At 40.8% G+C, this 20,850-nt stretch overlaps 5 protein-coding genes across 8 annotated transcripts in view; 2 read left to right on the plus strand and 3 right to left on the minus strand.

Annotated features, from left to right (window-relative positions):
- LOC135167718 (uncharacterized) overlaps window positions 1-4,621 on the plus strand; it is a 127,252-nt gene extending 122,631 nt beyond the window's left edge. For both annotated transcript variants that reach the window (XM_064131212.1, XM_064131213.1), the window contains 3 exons: window positions 96-350; window positions 534-785; window positions 1,018-4,621. In XM_064131212.1, the coding sequence (XP_063987282.1) occupies window positions 96-350; window positions 534-785; window positions 1,018-1,130 (620 nt within the window). In that variant the 3' untranslated portion in view covers window positions 1,131-4,621. The remainder of the gene's footprint in view (window positions 1-95; window positions 351-533; window positions 786-1,017) is intronic.
- A 412-nt stretch (window positions 4,622-5,033) lies between these two features.
- On the plus strand, window positions 5,034-10,908 carry LOC135167737 (tetraspanin-9). The gene is made up of 5 exons (XM_064131243.1): window positions 5,034-5,180; window positions 8,010-8,114; window positions 8,725-8,916; window positions 9,078-9,260; window positions 9,590-10,908. Exons 2-5 carry the CDS (start codon window positions 8,052-8,054, stop codon window positions 9,923-9,925), a joined length of 774 nt encoding a protein of 257 aa, XP_063987313.1. The 5' UTR covers window positions 5,034-5,180; window positions 8,010-8,051; the 3' UTR covers window positions 9,926-10,908.
- LOC135167734 (uncharacterized) lies at window positions 10,869-13,019 on the minus strand. Of its 2 annotated transcripts, XM_064131239.1 has the most exons (4): window positions 12,715-13,019; window positions 12,490-12,588; window positions 11,298-11,777; window positions 10,869-11,025 (listed from the first exon to the last, which is right to left on the minus strand). In XM_064131239.1, exons 1-4 carry the CDS (start codon window positions 12,877-12,879, stop codon window positions 10,939-10,941), a joined length of 831 nt encoding a protein of 276 aa, XP_063987309.1. In that variant the 5' UTR covers window positions 12,880-13,019; the 3' UTR covers window positions 10,869-10,938. The 2 variants fall into 2 exon arrangements, with proteins under 2 accessions (XP_063987309.1, XP_063987310.1); XM_064131240.1 differs by lacking the exon at window positions 12,490-12,588.
- Window positions 13,020-13,252: 233 nt separating this feature from the next.
- LOC135167709 (uncharacterized PE-PGRS family protein PE_PGRS54-like) lies at window positions 13,253-16,885 on the minus strand. Its single transcript, XM_064131184.1, has 4 exons — window positions 16,852-16,885; window positions 16,623-16,783; window positions 13,602-16,559; window positions 13,253-13,523 (listed from the first exon to the last, which is right to left on the minus strand). Exons 1-4 carry the CDS (start codon window positions 16,868-16,870, stop codon window positions 13,479-13,481), a joined length of 3,183 nt encoding a protein of 1,060 aa, XP_063987254.1. The 5' UTR covers window positions 16,871-16,885; the 3' UTR covers window positions 13,253-13,478.
- A 474-nt stretch (window positions 16,886-17,359) lies between these two features.
- On the minus strand, window positions 17,360-20,710 carry LOC135167730 (uncharacterized). 2 transcript variants are annotated; one of them, XM_064131231.1, is made up of 6 exons: window positions 20,457-20,710; window positions 19,378-19,564; window positions 19,087-19,295; window positions 18,881-18,998; window positions 18,363-18,694; window positions 17,360-18,150 (listed from the first exon to the last, which is right to left on the minus strand). In XM_064131231.1, the coding sequence occupies exons 1-6, from the start codon at window positions 20,580-20,582 to the stop codon at window positions 18,094-18,096; spliced, it is 1,029 nt and encodes a 342-aa protein (XP_063987301.1). In that variant the 5' UTR covers window positions 20,583-20,710; the 3' UTR covers window positions 17,360-18,093. The 2 variants fall into 2 exon arrangements, with proteins under 2 accessions (XP_063987301.1, XP_063987302.1); XM_064131232.1 differs by having other exon boundaries at window positions 18,363-18,544; window positions 20,457-20,708.
- Window positions 20,711-20,850: the final 140 nt, after the last annotated feature.

Raw genomic sequence — 20,850 nt, forward strand, 5'->3', positions numbered from 1 at the left:
TGCTTTTAATTCAGATATTTTGCTGTTCAACCAGATACATTTACATGTCTGTTTTATTTCATGAATGATTGGCATCAATATATATTGTCTTACAGCTTCGACAATGGAGAAGAGAAAATGCCCTCAGCCAGGCAGATACACAGTCATTGATTACTCGACATCTGGTGTTCTCTCCACCACTCCACGACGTCAACGACGAGGTGTCCAAGGTATGCGACCAGCCCAGAAATTGACTTGGCAAGAGGACAGTGAGGATGAGGAGTGCAACGTATCTGAGCTACAGATTGGATGTGGTTCATCCGATCAGAGTGAAATGATTATTGCGAATACGTGTGAACGTGACCAACTTGGTAAGTCGGCGAGGAAAAACAATTTTATCTGATTTCCCACTCCATTCATTCACCATCACTTGAATTCCGAATGAAATGGTTCATGCTTCACGGTACTCGGTGTGAATTATTGGACGAGACGGTGTATCACGGCCGTGCGCTCGATTAATTTATGATTTTTTTTTTGCTTTTGTCTTGGAACAGTGTACACGTGCCACGACAGCTGGCAGGACAAGAAAGGTACACATTACATGATAGTGTCACAACCGGAGAAGGAGCCAGGCGTTGTTAAGACATTCTGCTTCACGATGAGATGGGAAGATCCACCGTCTAAATCACCTGGTGGTAGGGGCTCTAGGCTGGAGCATCAGGAGCAAGAATTATGGCTGTCAAGACCAGCGCGGGAGTTTCAAACAGGAGCCAACGATCAATGGACTTACAGGCTGGCCAGTCAAGGTAAGGGAATATTTCGTTGGCTTGTTGAACATTAAGAACAGGCCATGGGGCATTTATTCATGCACATTTTAGTGCTCTGTACTTCTGACCAGTTCGATGTAGTAATTAATTTGATTAAGTAATGACTCTGCTCGTACTAATGCAGCTGAAGATTTGAGAACGATTATTTAGTCAAATCTTCTCCTACGTGGAAGGCCAGTAATGCATCTGATTATTTATTTGTTCAATTCAGGCATCTGTGAAGATGTAACAAGAGCCAGTGCCGCCTCCTCCTCGTCCTTATCGAGAGTCTCCCTGGTTCTCGCTGCTGGTGCTGCTATCCTCTGCAAATTACTATCGAGATGATGTGTGTAAACACCTGATAACTATATTCGGGCCTAGTTACAAAAAGGAAACAAAAACCACGTACTCAGCTGAGATGCATTTATCGATGATGAATCAACGGAGCTGTACAGTTTGTGTATGGTTGCTTTTGAATACTATCCCGAGAGTAATGGACAAAAATGATGAGCTGAGTGTGAGAATAATGTGAATGAAATTGTATACGTTGAGGTAGACTCAAGGCAATGACACTTGCCCCTTTTCACATTAGTCATTTTCTAGTCTGTCTACATCCTCGACATTGAAGAATGAGTAATGTGGGAGGACAATAGTCAGTGACAGTGATCGAAACGCATGCATTCTTCGTGAACAATTCTGCAAAGGGTATTTTAAAATTGTACATAATGTTTATATTATTTCAATAAATTTTATAAATTAATTCATTCGAATTGTTGGAAACAATTCCCACCAGAGGTGATTTTTTAAAATTTTATTTTCGCACTTTGAGGGACATTCTCGTGATATTGTTTTTTATTCAGGGGCATGTGGGGTAAAATGGACACGTCGAATTCCTGTTGAAGTGTTAATGAGATATTGAATTGGCAGTGGAATGGAATATTTTTTTTTCTGGAAAGAACAATTCTTTCTCTGTTTGCGTCATGAGCATTAAAAAAAAAGTCAATTGTGCTGAGTCTACCCCATCCTCCCCTCTATTGATGGCAGAATTATTCACGAAGAATTTTCAATGTTTGTACGGATATCGTTGCCTGAAGAACAATTCAATATCTCCAGATACTGTTGGGTAACATTGAATCTGTCACAGCAATTGCTGTTGTTTCTCGTCTCTGTATTAAACTAGATGGACGTCTCAATTGGGAAACGAGGGAGATACCAATGCAAATGGATTTGCAATTACCAAACGAAAACCCAGGCAGTTGTTCATGACAGGATTAATGTCAATACCTCTTGTCTATTTAAATTGTCCGGTTGACGAAAAACCCACACTGGGCCAATTAATTGCCTAATATTTCTAAATCAATGAAACAAGTGGAATTCATCGTCTTATTGAGATCAAAGCCTCCAGACCAGTTATAAGATGATATTAGATATGTGAAAAAAAAATGAACGATGAAAATTGTAAATACGATCAGGGTATGAGTGATCGGCATTCGAATGTTGGAAGTGATTCCAAGATTTTGGAAATTGATAAATAAAATCGAATGTCCGACGTTCGATTGGTTTTGTGATCCAACTGACTGAGCGTCGTTAACGATCGATGGATACGACGAAGAAAGAATTATAAATTAAATTGATGAAAAAGAGAGGAAAATAATTGATAAGAGATAAAGAAACAATTTTTATTCACTTAGCTAGTTGCACATCTGTATATAAATGATTTAAATAATGTATAAAGACTGTTTTTAAGGGAGTATATATTGAAGAGAGGTTTACGGTTTATTGATATTATTATATGAATAAATAAATAAAAATGGAGGGATTTTTTTTTGACGGAAAATCCGAGGAACGATTCTTAACTGGATTTAAGATTTTTTAAGGGCAGGCCAATGATGAAGAAAATGAAAAAAATTCTTAAATAGTTTAATAATGGAAAAACGGAACACTTGGGAGATGTTACTGTACTTATGGTGGAGGAAATTCTTGCTGACCACGTTCGTATCACAGAGTAACAGTTTTTTTTTCATGATTTTATTGCAGATAGACCTAGTTATTTATTCAGCATCAACGAATTGTTTATTCAACAAATACCTAATTATTGTGGCCTATCTCGGGGTTCATAATGCAGACGTAGAAGTTAAACTCTGTGGTATTCGACACGCCTAAGCACAAACATAGCCAAAAGGAAATTTTGAAGATGAGAGAGAAATGTTTAAACTATAAATTCCTCTATGAACTTTTTTTTACTGTACATAACTAGGTATTTTTTATGAATGGCTTGTCATCCGGTATTCGAGAATGTGAGGCATATGTAAATTGGTCATTATTTGTCAGAATGATTGATTTTTTTTTGCTTGAGTTTGTAATTTAAATGGGAGGGGAAAATTAATGGAGAAATAGTGGCAGCTGAGGAATTTCTATATTTCCATATCACTGAGGGCTTCTCCATATTTTATTGTAAATAATTGACGAATACCGAGTGACAAGCCCCTACCTGACGTCATTTTTTAATACGAAAGAAAACTACAAAATAAAGAAGTACTAAATTCAAAAAGATGGATTAACACAATTTCTAGGTATTTAGTGGAGGCATAAAAATACAATTTTTTGAAATACTGAAAATCTGTAAATTAAAAGAAAAAAAATTTAAATACGAGATTAACTAATTCAAAGAAATTTAATGAGAATCCAATGTGTAAGTGTGTGTTAAGTGCCACGGAAAGACGCTATTAATTGAACAAATACCCATGTTTTTAAATAAATAAAAGGAATACATGAATAAAGTGATCAACCGATTATTAAACCGATCAAGTGTACAAGAAGTATATATATATATATTTTTCGTTTATCACTGTGATGATTACCTAATTATTATAAATATTAGTAGATAAGGCAGTTTGAGTGTTGTTTTTTCTTGCCACTTGTATAGTAAACGAAAAAAAAAAACAAAAAAATACGGAAAAAAAGAAACGAAAAATATTGAATTAACTATTCTTAAGGGTTTTGGGGCTTATGAAAATACGATGGAAAATCGTGATAAGGGGATGAGGAAAAAACCATGAGTAAATAAAAAATTTGTAAGTGGGCTTCTCGCTTGCCTACGTAAGAAAAAAATTACTTTGGATCTAATTATGTAACTAAATGACTATGTATTATAATAATTATATGCGTAAGAAGTGGAGGAATGCTGAAGCTAACGTCTAGTACTTTGCAGATGCAAAAGAAACAACAAAAAACGTCTGTGCGTCTGATGATTTGTTTTCATTATTTTTTCTTTCATTCGTTTTGATATTCCTGAAAATCAATTTTTCGATAAACGGTCGATACTTTCTCCTGAATTATTCTGCTATCGATGGAATTCGAAGGATGAGTTTCTTCGAAGAAAATTCTCATCCTTGAATTCCTCGGCCAGAGAGGAAATTTATTTTCACGAGAAAGGAATTGTCAAGTGCTATCTGTGAAAGAACGAAAATGTAACAGAAGGGAAATACCCACCTACTAATCGAGTCCACACTTTTGACGAGCGGATACGTTCTGGATGACAGTTTAAAAAACAACGACCCAATTCCGAGTGAAAGAGAGTCTAAAGCCCATTTAGGGGATTACGTTTGCGAGGTTTTTTTTATTGGAAATGTGGACAAACGTGAGGGACTGACTTGGGCAGCTTTTTGTATTTCCGATCTCATATCTGCCTTTTCCAGACGCTAGCCGTTCGACTAGATTTATTACACGGTACCACTGTAAAGTGCCAGTCAGCGCTGACTGTCACGATATGAGCTAGCATCATGTGTAATGTTCATTATTATATTTTGAATACGAAATATATATTGAAAAGACTAGTGGGTTTTTTTTATTTATCAGTTCCCATTCCCTATTCTAAAAACTGCATTTTTCCCTTTAACTTATTCAATCTACTCAATTAATTTATTTACAGTTGACTAATGGTGAAGATCGACTCCATCAAACACTGAAAACATAAAAAAAGATAATTATACATTGTACTCCTCAATAATTCAATTTTTTTTTCAACGTATCATCCGCGGATAAAATTGAATGTATCATGATCAACAGTCGTTATTTCTTCAAGTCTTTCACTCAATATTTTAAAATGGCTTTAGAGAACTGGATGAACTCCACAAAAAACAATTAATTTTGGGTAAAAAAAATGCGTGAATAGAACCTGAAAAATTCGAAATTCAAATTCCCACGAGTAAACCTTGACATCCAATCCCGAGAGGCGCTGTTGCTGCCGCCTATCCCGCACGTAAACTTGAATCTCCGGACGATCCCGCGGACTTTCAGTCCAGGCTTTGCGACTCCCCGAACCGCTTCGAAGTTAATCACATGATTTACATCTGTCACCTGGTCTGAGTGACGGAAAACTCGTCTCGAAAATAGGTAAGCCATTACTCCATAATTCTCGCGTATGTTCTTCAAATTCTCGACAAAAATATGGAACGATAAATATTCGAAAAGCGGGAATCGAGTCAACATTTTGTTATCAGCGCGACAAGAATTTATAACTCTAACAAAACAACTGACATTTAGATTAAATTCCGTCAGCCGCAGGAGACCTGAGTCGATCGCTAAGAAAAGTGAAATATTTTCAATAATATTTCTGCTCCGATTCGCTGCCATTCTCTTAGAAATCTTCAATCGCTAGATAGAGATTTTAATGATTTAACTGCGGCAATTTGATGACAATGTGATTACCGTCTCAGCGCAGCTGTCACTAATGACATTAACTCGAGAAAAATATTTATCTCGGGTCTTTTATGCGTTAATTTAATGTCTCCAGCGGACAAAACGAGCGGTTGTTACAGATGGCACGACTACGTGATGAATCGAAGGTTTGGCGTATCAAAATTACCCACACGGGATGTCCCACACACTAAAACCTCTGTTTGAGATTGAGAAGAACAGAAATCAGTGCATTTTCCTGTCACCAATTGACAGTCGCGATTTTTTTCACTTCAACATCTCTTTTTAACGTTATTCGACACCTCGGAAGCAGAAAAATCGCAATCACAGCAGTTTCGATCAATTCTGGGGACGGAAACTTACGTAATGGGAAATAAAAACCATCCGTCATTACCACAAGGACGATTCTACGCTTATCATATCACGCATTCAATACAGAGTTTGCATATCAATGGCGTTTGCCTAGTATTTTCCATCCGTGTTGCATTACGATGTAATTCTATCATAATTTCGCAGAGTGAGAAATTGCCTTCAACATACATAAAAGTGCCCGACTTTCGTTCCACGAATTGTTACCAATTCAGTCCATGTTGAAGGAAATGTTGTTTTGTAATTTTTTATGTTTGTTTATATTTTTTTATTGTGATACAGCTAATTAGAATGAGCTTTCTCCGGCCATTGAATGCCCTCGTGATGGGAATTTAAAGTGAATGCGATTTATAATTCTCAAATTATAAGAAAAAAAATCGATACTGAAATCTACTTGATTTTCTACCGAAGATCAATCTTCTCATCGATTTTGAAGCATTGACAGGCAACGTATTCATTTTATTTGCGCAAGTGAAAATTATCGAAATAACTCGATGGTGGGAAAGGGGTTGCGTCACGTGGGAAATTTTTGAAATTATAAATGGCCGAGTGGGACGTGTTAATCTCAGCTCTGGTCCCGCGTGAATTCGATGAAACGAGTCGACAGTTTTAGAGGCGAGGCGAGGTTTTACAAACCCAATGTGGGGGGATCATAGATGATTGCAAATTGCCAGCAATTGGCAGGAAGTCGGAGGGGACTTTAACGTCTCTCCTACGTGAGTATACGTTCACTGTACACACGCAAACGCCCCCGTGTGCCCTTTTTCCCTGTGTCTATATTTTTTAAAGGTCTTCTAGTTTATCTTTTGTCTGTAGACCTCGTTTCGGAGATCGGGACAACCGTTGCGGTGATTCAAACGTGGAGGTAATTTCAATTTTTTTCGGGTACCGCTAGCCACTCGGAAATGCGATCACGAGGTTGAGGAGTACTTGAGGCTTCGTCGAGTGACAAAATTCCAAACTGAGATTTTAACTTAATAGAATAATTATAATAATCATGAAAATTTGAGTCGTTTAATCGACATTTCATTAGCGTTCCCTCAGTCGATTAATAAACGTGTAATTTTGAGTTGTAAAAAATAGTCGATGCATGACAGCCAGTCCCATTCATTTTGTTTTATTGTAAATTGAAATCGATCCGTAAAAGGATATTCGATGACGCCCGTGCAACTACTGTTCCATATCGTCGTAAGAGTGAATGGCCTGCAAGTACAACAAACAATGTACAGTCATTGGTCTAGCGTTTTGTAAGTGTAGGTGGCATTGGTGTGCGAGCCTTGGCTGCTGGATGTATCCCGTTAGGGGACCTGGAAGTCACCGTAGATCGAGAGGCCACGAACGGCACTCATCAGCTGCTGGTTAGCAATTGATAGCTGATTCTAAACAAAAATTATGGCTGTTTCTACTCGAGCGCTAAAGCCCCCAGCCAGAGAGGAAATAATGGACTCAATCCACTTTGAGGGACTCCCGTGATTTATTGTCCCTCTTTGCAGATGAAAAAATATTTAATTAAATAGCAATGAGTCCATGATATTGGCATTCTCCGACCCATTGATTTTATCTTTCTTTATTGCAAATAAATTATTCACCGAGACATGATATGCTCTTCAAACCTTTTACCCTGGATTCAATTTTGAAGAGATAAAATCCACTTTCCGGTTGAGAAATGACTATTTTACAAGACAAATTTTAACACTCAGTTATCGCGATAAAATCGTAAATCTTGAGCGCCGCAATTTGACAAACTCCGCAGTTAAGGAAGAAACAATAAAACCTGCTCTCCTTTTCCCAATTATTGTAATTTTTTTCCTCGTTTCCGGTGAAGACATAAATTATTCAATAATTTTAGAAGAAAACATAAAGAAATTTTTATTTCTTTATTACAAACAATATCTAATAAATAATTTCAGTAATTTCTTTCGAGTTAGATATTTCACATTTATATTATCTTCGACGACGGGGAAAAATCACGTTATCACATTCAATTCTCGCAGATGACTCTCGACTACATCCCGAACTTCCCTCTCCCCGGGGTAATTTCAAAAACACTTTGATATACAATTTTTTCCGCCTCTCCCGCGGCTTCAGCGCACTGACTTGCCTCGTGAAAAATCCCCATCACTTATTATTCATCATACAAATCCCAAATGCTTTCAGGTAAGCATCGAAGCGCGATTTGATTCTCCAAGGTCGAGAAACATGGGCCACACTGGATACACGTGCATTAGGCACGTATTCTGCTCGCTCAACGTACTCATCTGGGTAAGAACTCACGTACCCATGATTTCCCTGAGCAATTGGAACATTAGAGAACACGTTCTACTTCAGACACTAGTGTACTCGTGGTCTCTAATGCTCCATGTCGAATGGGTACATAAATCGATATTTGGGTCGATCAAATTTGTAATCACTGGATCTTTCTCCATTCTCCATCGAAAAAAAATATTTTTTATATACGAATATATACGAAGAAAAGTCGTGATCACTTTTAATGAGGGACTTCGTAATTATGTTTCTCCATTATTTCTTCTCATCATGAATGAACATTTTCGCGAATAGAAAGTCTCGAACTGAATCGTCTAAATACACCAGTTTTTACAGTCCCAGATTAACCCTGATTTACACTAATCCGGGAATTATCACCGGTGTCAAGTTCAGTGTGAAAAAAAATTTTTACCACCTCGTTGAGTGCATGCAAGGAACAATAATGTGTAAACTCTCAGTTTTAACGTCTCTCAATGCCACAAGTGTCTTCCCCCCTCCCCCTCATCTGTCGAGTGAAACGACTTTTCTTTTTCGCGTACTTTCCACAGCCTCAACTTCACAAGTACTGCTTTTTATTTGAATTTTTTTTCCTACGTTTATGGGATAGTTGTGCGCCTGTGGAGTGCTAGGGGCTGATCTGTGGCTTACTTTATCATACCGTGGGTACATTACACTTGTACCCCAGTACAGTTTTATATCGGCTGAGTCTATTCTGCTGGCTGCAGGATGTATCATGTTCGTCATTGCGTTCCTGGGGTGCTGCGGGGCATGGTTTCAACTGAGGTTCATGCTGATATTGGTTGGTATTTCAATTTTTATTTAACGACTCGAGTTCACGATGTTGATCATCATGAAGAGTCGAATGAGCATCTGACCAGAAGCACAAAAATGCTGAAATGAAAAATATAAAAATTGGAGAACTTAAAGTTATTTGCCGGATTATGAAGTGAATATTTTTAGTATTTCAGTCTCGTGGTGATGATGTTCCTCGGTGAGTTCATGTTCGGTGCCCTGGCGTTCATATTCCGTGAACAAGTGTCGAGGAGTCTGAAGCATGAGCTTCTGTCGGGAATTCAGGAGCACTACAACATCACCAGGGAGCCGGGGACGTTGGCAACTATTTGGGATGACCTTCAACAGAGAGTAAGGCACTACTTCCTTGATGTTAATTTTTTAATTCCCGGAATTCCCAAATTGATTTTCGAATTATTCAATCAAGTCATCGTGATTTTGTTGATGAAAGGGATAAAGCTGGAAGATTTTCCCAGAAAATCTCCCAATCTCATGGAGATAGCGAAATTTTCGTAATAACCTTTTCTGCAGCTCTCCCTTTTCTCAACAAAAAAGTTATTAACAAAAATTTCGCTACCTCCCTCACTGTCGTAGATATTCGCAGCTGAAGCCCCAATCGAGCTGGAATCGTTTTACCGCTTGACTTCTCTCCTTAACGATTTCCTCCCATAAAATTCCAGTTTCATTGCTGCGGAGTCAGAGACTATACCGACTGGTTCCAAATATCTGCCTGGCCAAATGACGACAGAGTGCCAGACTCGTGCTGCATAACTCGCGAGAGATACTGCGGTAGACCAGATCCCGACGGTCACAAAAAAGAATTGTGGTACAAAGACGGTTGCGCGTCAGCAATTCAAATGGGTTTTGTCACGAGGCTTCACATTGTCGGTACCGTCGGCCTAGTTGTAGCCTTCCTCCAGCTATTCGGCCTCATCGCCAGCATGATTCTCTTCTGCACAGTCAGGCACAAGAAGGCATCCCACTCCTACAAGAGCTACGACACAGCCAACACCTAGGAACGCGCGTGGATCCCGGCATACGGGATCCACGAGACCGCTATTACTGAAGAAACTGCTGCATGAGGGCTCACTCGAAGGGTTCGCTCGAAAAACAAAATAATATTGTCGAGAAACTCCCCTCATTTTGTAGCGATTGTTTGAAAGTGCGAGGGGGAGAGGGGAACAGCATGATTTATTTTCTCTCTGAGCGTAGAAAACTGTCATGATTTTTTTTTTTTCGAAGATTCTGGTAGAGCGATGCGATGCATTTTCCGTGAGGATCCAACGATCAATGAGCTTTAAATGCTTGGCCACACCGAGCACATCCAAAGTTGCGCCTTAGAGATTTATTATCGATTAATCGTTAGGGATAAGAGTAATTTAATCGTTGTATTATTGTTTATACACCTGGCGGAGGTTCAGTTCAATACAGATTGTATTATTCGCAGAGATCTACGTAATTGTGGAGAAAACAGAATTTTTTTCTGTCAAAATGAGTTGACAGACGTTTTGAAAGAATTTTTACGTTCAAAGCTCGGAAATTTTTTTCTGAAATTTAGCGCTCATTTCCGGGAAAGAATATTCTAAGAATATTTAATTAAAGTTACCCTAGGATTAATGTTTGTATTTCCAATTAAATTTTGAATCAATGTAAATTTTTTAATGAGTAGTTCGTGGGTTTCCCACGAAATTATTTGGACTTTAAGTCGTAGCAATTGAAGTTCTAACTTTTTTTTGAATTTTTATTCAATTACTCAATTAAGTTTTATTTATCTTGAAAAAGTGGCATCACAAATAAATTGTGAATGTTAAACTTATCTAATTATTTCACAGATCGTTGAAAAATTTATTTTCACATTAATTCGAAAAGAATCCAAATGCTCAACTTGAAATTTCCGAAGTAATTCTCTGTTGTAAGTACCCTATCGAATGTAAAATACCGAAGAATGAATGAGTTAAATTGTCTAGAACAAAACCTAAATGTATTTATTACCAAATGACTTATTGTTTACAATCATTATGGTTTCAACCTACTCCAAACCTATCAATTTTCCTCCCACTTGGTTGAGTGCCGCGGTGAGGCCTCTCGATGTTTTCTTCGCCGCATTCACTGGCAACTGCAATGACGACGTAAAGTTATTAGAATTGGGTCGTTTGATAAGACAATCGGGACTGTCTACGATAATTTGTGCTCGACAACTTATAGACAAGTGTATAATTATAAAATACGTAACAATTTTTTCCTGATGTTTCCAGGCTTTTCATTAGATTTTCCAGAATAGTTTGATTAACATTATTAATCGTCCGCAGTTTTTCCGCAGAGTTATGAATTTTTTGAGGAGAAAAATTTAATTATGTGGGCAACCCTCACGTGAGCCTATGAACTTACGTCAACGGCACCATTTAAAAAATTGCTGAGGGCCTCGAAGCCATTGACGAGAGCTCTCCCGATGCCACTAAATTTATCCCCCGAGTTTCCGTACTTCTCCTCCTCCGTAGTCCGGTCCAAGAGGGGTTTGGGCCTCAGCATGGACTGCAGAAAGTCCTGCACCGGTGTTTTCTTCTTTATCTCAAAGAGCGATTGTCCAGCTTCGGTCTCGAGGCGAACATCGTCGCGAATTTTCGGAGGAAAAAAATCCGAAATGGGACTAGTTTTGACAGGGGTCCCACTGGGTGCCTCGAGAGTGCTCCTCTTCACAGTTCTCTGGGGTTGAGATTTTTCTGTCGATGCCACCTCCGATTTCCTCGGCTCCATCTTCTTCAAGGCCTTCTCCTGCGATTTTTTTGCCTCAACCTGCTCGATTATTTTCTTCGCCTCTCTAGCTGCCAAAAGGGCAATCACCTTGTTTGAGGTTTCACTCGTAAACTCCTGAAAGCCATTTTAATACTTGACTATAAATGTTTGGGGAAGGGCGAGTGTTGCGGGTTTCGCAAGTGCCTCTTGCCTTTTGTATGCTAAATCTCTACTCAATTTGTTGTGAAATTTTTTAAGCATCTCTGGTCGGTTATGACGAGGATAAAATTTGTTCTAGAATTCGCCAGCTGGCGATTGATAGTTTATTAGTGTCGTGATTGTTGATCACCTCGAAGGATTTTTTATGTCGACTATATGTCGATGAATTGTGAAAGTATTCTGAGGGAATATGAAGTGGTATTTTTATTCAAAAGATGTCTGAGGGTACTATGATTTTTATGAAGCTGACAAGAGAAGTCTATCGCTTCCAGGGTAAAACTACCGATTGTGAGAATTTCGTGATGTTAAGAAGCTTTCTATTTCAGTCAGAAATGCTCTTCATTGAGAAAAATGTTGAAAGAAATAAATGTCAGGATTAATTGAAATGCAGTGCAATATCAGCTGCCCCGGAGCGTGATAGACTTTCAATAACAAAGGAGGTATGAACAATTATTAAATTTGTGGGTGAAATAAATTTTAAACATCAGTAAATGCATCGAAAAATGGGAATAGGGTGTCAATAAGGGGATAAATATGCCCATTGATGTAATTCTCACAAGTTCCATTTTTTTATGAAGAAATAATTTCTTTTCTCTAACTAATTTTTGAAAAGTTATAATACAGTTACCTCCGCCCGTTCGGCAATGACGTTTCTAGCCATCATTGCAAAATTCACTAATCTCCCTCTGCCGATTCTTAGTGCGTCCATAATTTGCCCTAATAGGTCCTACAACGGATAATTCCAGGAGGCACTTCAATTTTATTTATCCAAAATTGTTTCATTACCCTATTGATTGACATCAAGAGGTGACATCAAGAGGGATCATTGAGATATTTCATGATTAATCATTACCATTCCCCGCTCCCATTTTGACGCTGTCCTTATGATGTTGTTATCCACAATATCATCCAGTTTATCCAGCGAAATTTTTGTCGGTTCATTTGCAGGCCGCGAGGACACTAGACTGCTGGTGAAAATCGCCGCAACGAGAAGTGTGGAACAGTACCTTGAGTACATCTTTCATTGATGTTTATTGATTGAAAAATTACCAGCGCCTCTTGCTCTATTTACATGGGTCTCATGAGCGCTGAAAAAAAATATAAATCACTGTTCGCTAGCGCACTACACCACGCACAGTTCTCCAGAGACTGACTCTCTTCGGTGAGTCCCCGGGCGTCGGTATCTTACGACATCTTCGCCGTGTACTTTCTCTTTCAGCCGTTTTTCCCCGCGCAAGTTCAAAGAATTCAGGCACGATCGTTTACTGTACACTTGTGGCATTCAAAAATTTAACTTTCATCGCAGGGAGATGGGTAATGCCAAGAGTATGACCCATTACCATGTCAATGGGTGATATCATCATGACTGTGAAATAATTTGGAGACGTACAGAACTTGGTGAATGATTTATTGGACGGATATATTTATTAAAAATTGGTACAAGGTTCGGGCCTGTCAATTGATATTTGAATCGATGGTCGGGGATTTCAAGGAGGTGTGGAAATCGATTTTCAAACTGATCCGGTTATGGATTAATCTGAAATTTCTTTTTATTGATTGACGATGTCGTCCAGTGCGGCTGAGGAGATCCAGTTGACGATTAAATTAATCGTGTGATTAAGTGAAGAGAGAGCCCAAGAGTGCTAAGGGTGTCAAGGGTACCTGTGGGCGCAATCGGGTATTAATTACATCTCGCTGGGGTATTGATGAAGTGCGGATAATTAAGGAGGAAGTACTCACAAGTGCGAGACCCAGGAGGCCTGTTAAACTGGAGTTTTGACTAGAACCCTCCTCGTCTGTGGAGTTGCTGTCACTTCCGGATAGTTCTTCACTGGAGCTTGAACTTGAACTTGAACTAGAACTAGAACTACTAGAACTCTCCTGATTGCCGCCAATCGAATTAGAATCGCTGCCATCTCCCTGTTGATTCGCGTCTGAACCAGAGGAATTACTATCTGGGTCTTCTCCGGTCGATCCAGAACCGCCTGAATTGTTACCTCCTACCATTCCTTCTGATTCTGAACCAGATGAACTACTGCCTGGCTCTTGCTCGTCAGGTCCAGAACCGCCTGGATTATTATCTCCTAAATTTTCTCCTGGTCCGTCTCCAGAAGGGTTACTTTCTGGGCCTTCTCCGTCTGGTTCAGCACCGCCTGAATCATTATCTCCTAAATCTCCTCTCGGTCCGACCCCCGATGGACTACTGTCTGGACCTTCTCCGTCTGGTTCCGCACCGCCTGAATTATTATCTTCCGAATCTCCTCCTGGTCCGGCCCCAGATGGATTACTTTCTGGGCCTTCTCCGTCTGGTTCCGCACCGTCTGAATTATTATCTTCCAAATCTCCTCCTGGTCCGCCTCCAGATGGACTACTTTCTGGACCTACTCCGTCTGGTTCCGCACCGCCTGAATTATTATCTTCTGAATCTCCTCCTGGCCCGACCCCCGATGGACTACTTTCTGGGCCTTCTCCGTCTGGTTCCGCACCGCCTGAATTATTATCTTCCGAATCTCCTCCTGGTCCGGCCCCAGATGGATTACTTTCTGGGCCTTCTCCGTCCGGCTCAGCACCTCCTGAATTATTATCTTCTGATTCTCCTCCTGGTCTGACCCCCGATGGACTACCTTCTGGACCTTCTCCATCTGGTTCAGCACCGTCTGAATTATTATCTTCCGAATCTCCTCCTGGTCCGCCTCCAGATGGGCTACTTTCTGGGCCTTCTCCGTCCGGTTCAGCACCGCCTGAATTATTATCTCCTAAATCTCCTCCTGGTCCGCCTCCAGATGGACTACTTTCTGGACCTACTCCGTCTGGTTCAGCACCGCCTGAATTATTATCTCCTAAATCTCCTCCTGGTCCGGCCCCCGATGGACTACTTTCTGGACCTTCTCCGTCCGGCTCAGCACCTCCTGAATTATTATCTTCTGATTCTCCTCCTGGTCCGACCCCCGATGGACTACTGTCTGGACCTTCGCCGTCTGGTTCCGCACCGCCTGAATTATTATCTTCCGAATCTCCTCCTGGTCCGCCTCCAGATGGACTACTTTCTGGACCTTCTCCGTCTGGTTCAGCACCGCCTGAATTATTATCTCCTAAATCTCCTCCTGGTCCGGCCCCAGATGGATTACTTTCTGGGCCTTCTCCGTCTTGTTCAGCACCGTCTGAATTATTATCTTCCGAATCTCCTCCTGGTCCGCCTCCAGATGGACTACTTTCTGGACCTACTTCGTCTGGTTCAGCACCACCTGAATTATTATCTCCTAAATCTCCTCCTGGTCCGGATCCAGATGAATTACTTTCTGCGTCTCCTCCATCTGATCCCCCAGAACCTCCACCCCCTGTATTATCTCCATCTGGATTTTTGCCACTCGAATCGCTACCCCCTGGACTATCTCCACTTGCTGAATTATCACCTGTTGATCCTGAGTCAGCTGAATTATTTTCCATAGAATCCCCTGCATCCGAACTACCTGAGCCGTTACTCCCTAAACCTCCCTCACCAGCCGAATCATTATCAAGACCTACATCACCTGACATTTGGCCTGCTGATCCCCCAGTAGAATCACCTTCCTCACTTGAGCTTGAACTCCTACTGCTGCTACTACTACTACTACTACTACTGCTGTCACTATCAGAGCTGCCTCCGAAACGGGGAATCAAACCAGTACCTGGTATGATATCTATAATTCTACCAAAAATACCCTCATTACTATCACCGTCACCTCCTGCCCCTGAACTGCCGGCATCGCCATCCTTACTGGAGTCATTCTCTTCCCCTGACCGATCAGTACCACCAGAGTTCCCATCTGTCCCCCCGTCTGACCCTGAAGTACCTGAACTACTGTCTGCACCGGTACCACCTTCTTCATTGGAACTAGAACTGCTCTGGCCGAAGCCAGGGATTGTATCGATGAATCGGTGAAATATATCATCATCAGAATCGTCTCCATCGTCATCTGAACTGTTACCACCCGCTCCTTCTTTAACGGAATCTGGCTCTTCATCATTACCATTTCCTCCTCCTTCGTTTGATCCTGCATTCGACGCTCCATCAGTACCGTCTTCTTGCCTTTCTCCACCTGATCCTGACCCTGAGCCAGAGGAATTACTGTTTCCACCGGTACCATTTGCATCTCCTGAACTTGACCCATCGCTACCAAAACCGAAGATAGTATCTACTGCTTTCCCAATGATGCCCTCATCGGAATCTTGTGAGTCTGCTCCTTGGTCACCTGTATTACTTGACCCTGAACCAGTGGAATCCATATCATCTGTTCCACTATTCGTATCGCCTTGACTACCAGCTTTTCCACTAGACCCTTGACCACCCTCTCCATCATTATCACCCATCCCTGGCAGTCCACTTAAATCTAAATCTGTCCCCCTCCCATCACTACCCCCTAGGACTTCTGAAACTAATCCTAAACCTAAGGAATTACCGTCTCCGTCGGAATCATTTTCGTCTCCTGAGAGATCTCCATCACTACCAAAACCAAAGACAACATTTCCAATGCGCGTAAGAATACCTCCATCCATATCTTGCTTATCTGACCCGGATCCACCTGGATCACTCCCCCCCGATCCAGTCGAGCCATCCCCCTTTTGTCCACTGGAACCATCGTCTTGATTTGAGTTCGAACCCAAGCCAGGAATCACACCTTCAATATTATCGATTATTCCTCCCAATCCACCCGACGTCTGCCGAAGGGATCAATTTTCATGAGACGACATAAATAAAATTTTCAGAATAATTTCACTTACATTGATACTAAGTTGAGGTGCCCCATGACAATTGATCACTAGGGTCACTAGAAAGACCAGCAGTATCGTCCGCATTTTTCTGACCGCATTCGACAGTGGAATCGAAGAAATTGCGGCCGTTTTCCGATCATTTTCACAAGCATTTAATGTTATCACCTTTGCTATTACGAACAGTCATTCAATTTTTCTTCATTTCGATAACTAAAGACAGGTCGAGCTGAGTCATTACCTTTTTTTTGCCTTTGCATTCTCAGAGTATGAAAGCGGCCATATGATCCCCCCACTGGCGAATTTCCCCGGAAATTAATTACCTATTAGTGAGCTTATGCGTCTCCTGAAAAACTTGCGCAGGAATTTCCTGATAAGCCCAAGGATCTTCCCAAAAATCAGAGAAAACAACTAACAAATTTATGGAGAAACGAAAAGCGTGAAAATTTTGTTTTAGGTTTTACAACACATGTGGCTTCGAAGCGAGCTTATCAGACAGGTCATTTAAGTGATAGAAAATTATTATTTATGCCCTGTACATGTCTAAACAAATAGAAAAAAGCAATAACGACCTATGGATTATTGACGCATGAATCATGAAACATTACTCAGCATTGTTAAGACGTTTCACAACTTTTATTAAAATTTTTATCGAATGATGTGGCTCGATCAACCCCATCATTCCAACTGTCTCTGTTGTCGTATAAAAATATATGTCACCCCATCGATGTGGATAAATAAAACCCTCCTTCACTTCAAGTTCGTGTATTTCTACTTCAATATTAATACAGTCATGAGATTAGACAGAACTATTCTAAAGAAAATTATAAAATATTTCTAATTTGATGTCATTGGGGTCCTAACTTGACAAGAAACTCTTTCGATTATCAGAGGGCTGAAAAACTAGTCGATCAATATCCGAGTCATCAAACATGTCTCAATAAAAAATTCCCCGATTACCGACAGCGAGACGAAATAAATAACTAATAAGTGTACGTCACGACTTATGACTCGCATCAAGGACTCGGACAATTGACGTATTTTCATGGAAATCAAACTTTGGACATCGTCACGGCTCATTGGGCTCCCATTGCGCGTATCGGCCATCAATTCGCTCAACGAACATCTCAGAATAATTTCAATTAACGTGAACAATGGTAGGGAGACTTCCAGCCATTATAAACAGTACATTATTATTACGTTTTCTGGGAATGACATGTTATGCGACATCTGCATATGACAAACACATTATATTTTTCTACCGCAAGTTTATCGGTTTTTTATTAAAAAATTGTTTCATGGAATGAATGCCCATCGCTTCCATCACTCACTCTAATGTTTGTATTATCCAAATCAAGACGAGGAACGAGTTCCAGTTGCTATCAGCTAATAAAAATTTTATAAAGGAGAGTATTGAATTATTGTGCGTCCTTGGTATCTCGGTAACGACACGTAGATCTTCCCCAACGATTACAATGATGAATCAGCCCAGTTTGCTATTCAACAACTGGTTTACTGCCGTCAGAGTTGCAATGGGAATCTGAAAAATCGGGGGAATAAAATTATTAACATTTTTTACAGCCACTGTCTGCGAGAATTCGCAATGAGCGGCCATAAGTCGATAAATGAGTGTTCACTCTGGCGAATGCAAACATAATTTAATTGATAAAATTGATTTTCACGTCGCAAGACTTCGAGAGATTCAAACAAATTCCATTAAAAATATTTTGGAAACATTTTCAAACGACTTACGTTAAAAATATCATCAAATAACGTGCGTCTGGGATATCCTGCAGGTGGACCGACAGGTGCAGGACCTGGAGGCACAGCTACTCCCTTGTACCCCGTGGCATCAGTAGAAACTCCCGGGTATGTTCCGCCTCCCGCCGGCATCTCCGGGCCCGCGCTCCTCTCCACAATTCCCGCATCGAGTCCTGGAAGGGGTTTGTCAAGGCCGAGATCAGGGGTGAGCAGGTTTCCCGGGTATTGCTGATGATTCAATGTCTTTATAGCGAAATTGGTACAGAGTCTCTTCCTGCGACATCGCCTCGTGGGATACGCATGCAAAGGCGCGTCAGTCACGACTGGAGAGCAACAAAAAATTGAAAAAAAAAATTCCAATCTTAAAATCATACCCAGGAAGTTCAGGACCCAATATCAACTCACTCGGGAATGTGTAAATGAGTCTAGATGATCGATTAATGGTCATGAGTTAATTAATGGAGTGCGACTCGGGAGGAATTAGAATTTTATGACGCGGAATTATTTACCTGCGACGGGAGCCGGCTCCACAGCGTTAGCGCTATCGTCCTGCACACCAGCTTCGCGCCTGATCACCTCCGGTTTGGACCTCTCAGGGGCATCGGCTGAGGTCTGACTCACATCGCTCTGAGAAGAAGGCAAATCACGTCGATTAAACACCAAACGAAGTCCACTTATTTTAATGGACACAGTGGACTCCGATCTTTGAACTCACCTTCCTTGGAATCACTTGGATATTCGACTGATCAATATCGGGGACACCAATGTCTTTGGTGACGAGCCTAGTTTTTAATCCATTGCTCGCTCCGGCGTAGAGTCTACCGCCGTTACCACCGCTGTTCGATCCGTCTAAATTACCGCCCAACCCCGCTACCGCCTCGGGGAGACCGTTTCCTAGACCAGCACGAGCCCTCAATCCACCGGCTGCAAGAAAACATCCCTAGACTATTTTCATTCCTTCAAGAACTGATCAACTGACGGAATCGAACGAAGCGGAGTAATGTACCTCCTTTGTCTCCTCCCAAGGCCCCGCCGATATCAGCGGAGGCATGAGACCCGAACGGTGTACCAACTCCTGCATAAAGTCCTCCCCTAGTCCCAGAACCCCCGAGAAGTCCCCCCAATCCGGCCTCAGCGTGGTAACCAGCGAAATTCACCCTCACTCCTCCATTCTTGAACTGCAGGAAGGGCAGCTGGGAAGGAAAAGTGCATTGTTAATAAAAAATTATAACTGTTACGCAAGATCTTTGGATTCCTCCGCTCACGACACGTGGGCTTGACAAAAAAACTACATAATAACTGTGTTTCCTGATTTTTTAATTATTGTGATTAACCTGTATTTCATATTCATGAGTGAGGCGCAATTTTTCGCAACAAAGCGACGATTCTCCGGGAAAATAACAAAACCTTAGGCTCTAAACGGAAATTGTGCAATAGAAGGACAAAACAATTTTTGTTTATCCAATAGAATAGCGAATCTTGAAGCATAAAATCGCGAAAATCATCTCAGTTAAATAAAATCGATGGATCCTCCAAAATTGGTTAATTTATTAATTATATGAATGGTTGAAATGATAGAGAATACATTTATTACTCACTTCATATTAGTAAACATTTTTTGTTGAGGTGAATAAAAAAAATTATTGGATTTAACCGCGTGATTTCTCCGCGTTCTATTAATTGAAATTCCGCAATTGTGTTGACAAATCCTAATGAAGAAATCTGTTACCTTTTAAATTAAAATGGAGCTGAATAAATCAGTCGATTAGAATGAGTCAAATGAATTTAAGATATTTAAAAGCGACTTTGAATGGTCAGGAAAATTTAAAACGAATAAATTTATCGGACTTGAATATGCAATTGCTGTCATGTCCAGGCAATTAACATTCCGCGAGAAATCTGACACTTGTTTCGGTCGATATAATCGCGCCTCATCGAGAGATCTCAGTTACCTATCCCCATTAAGACTGATGATCTCAAAAGGGAAAGCCGGAGACAATTTCCCAATAAACTGGAAAATTACGTCTGAATACTGGTCCGGCTATTGAACTCCGGAGAACAAAAGAATAGGGGAATAATACTCACGTTGAAGAGGGCTTTGTCCTCCGCATCCTGGACCGGCTCCTCGGGCTCCTCTGGCAGGGGTTGACCCGCCGATAAATTCGCGGATATCGATAACATGATGAGAATAATGCATCTGTTCCGGATCATCTTTATAACGAAACTGACAACAGAGTGACTCGGCGTCTAGTGGAAGTGCGTCGAGGCCGGTTTCTTGCAGGAATACTTTCCACTGGGAGAAGGGAAACTGCTCGCGGTGGGGCACAAACGCCAATCAAAATCATACGAGGGAATAAAAACATGAGAGACAAAGAAATTGTCTCGGGGTTTTATACTCGTTCTGGCAGGCAAAAAATTTCCATTCACGGAAAACATTTTTTTCCACAATTGTTACTCATTTTCATATTTTTCAATATTT

Source organism: Diachasmimorpha longicaudata, chromosome 11, assembly GCF_034640455.1.
Source record: "Diachasmimorpha longicaudata isolate KC_UGA_2023 chromosome 11, iyDiaLong2, whole genome shotgun sequence".
NCBI lineage: Eukaryota > Metazoa > Arthropoda > Insecta > Hymenoptera > Braconidae > Diachasmimorpha > Diachasmimorpha longicaudata.

Bases quoted from the DNA above. Each gene is read 5' to 3' on its own strand.
- LOC135167737 (XM_064131243.1), top strand. From the start codon at position 8,052: ATGGGCCACACTGGATACACGTGCATTAGGCACGTATTCTGCTCGCTC. The intron at 8,115-8,724 runs GTAAGAACTCAC...TTTATGGGATAG, and splicing joins CGCTCAACGTACTCATCTGG to TTGTGCGCCTGTGGAGTGCT. The intron at 8,917-9,077 runs GTTGGTATTTCA...GAATATTTTTAG, and splicing joins TGAGGTTCATGCTGATATTG to TATTTCAGTCTCGTGGTGAT.
- LOC135167734 (XM_064131239.1), bottom strand. From the start codon at position 12,879: ATGTACTCAAGGTACTGTTCCACACTTCTCGTTGCGGCGATTTTCACC. The intron at 12,589-12,714 runs GTAATGATTAAT...TATCCGTTGTAG, and splicing joins CAAAATGGGAGCGGGGAATG to GACCTATTAGGGCAAATTAT. The intron at 11,778-12,489 runs GTAACTGTATTA...AATGGCTTTCAG, and splicing joins TCATTGCCGAACGGGCGGAG to GAGTTTACGAGTGAAACCTC.
- LOC135167709 (XM_064131184.1), bottom strand. The intron at 16,560-16,622 runs GTAAGTGAAATT...TCCCTTCGGCAG, and splicing joins CACCTCAACTTAGTATCAAT to ACGTCGGGTGGATTGGGAGG. The intron at 13,524-13,601 runs GTGAGTACTTCC...TTGCGCCCACAG, and splicing joins GCCTCCTGGGTCTCGCACTT to GTACCCTTGACACCCTTAGC.
- LOC135167730 (XM_064131231.1), bottom strand. From the start codon at position 20,582: ATGATCCGGAACAGATGCATTATTCTCATCATGTTATCGATATCCGCG. The intron at 19,296-19,377 runs GTACATTACTCC...GTTTTCTTGCAG, and splicing joins CTTGGGAGGAGACAAAGGAG to CCGGTGGATTGAGGGCTCGT. The intron at 18,151-18,362 runs GTAAGTCGTTTG...CCGATTTTTCAG, and splicing joins TATTTGATGATATTTTTAAC to ATTCCCATTGCAACTCTGAC.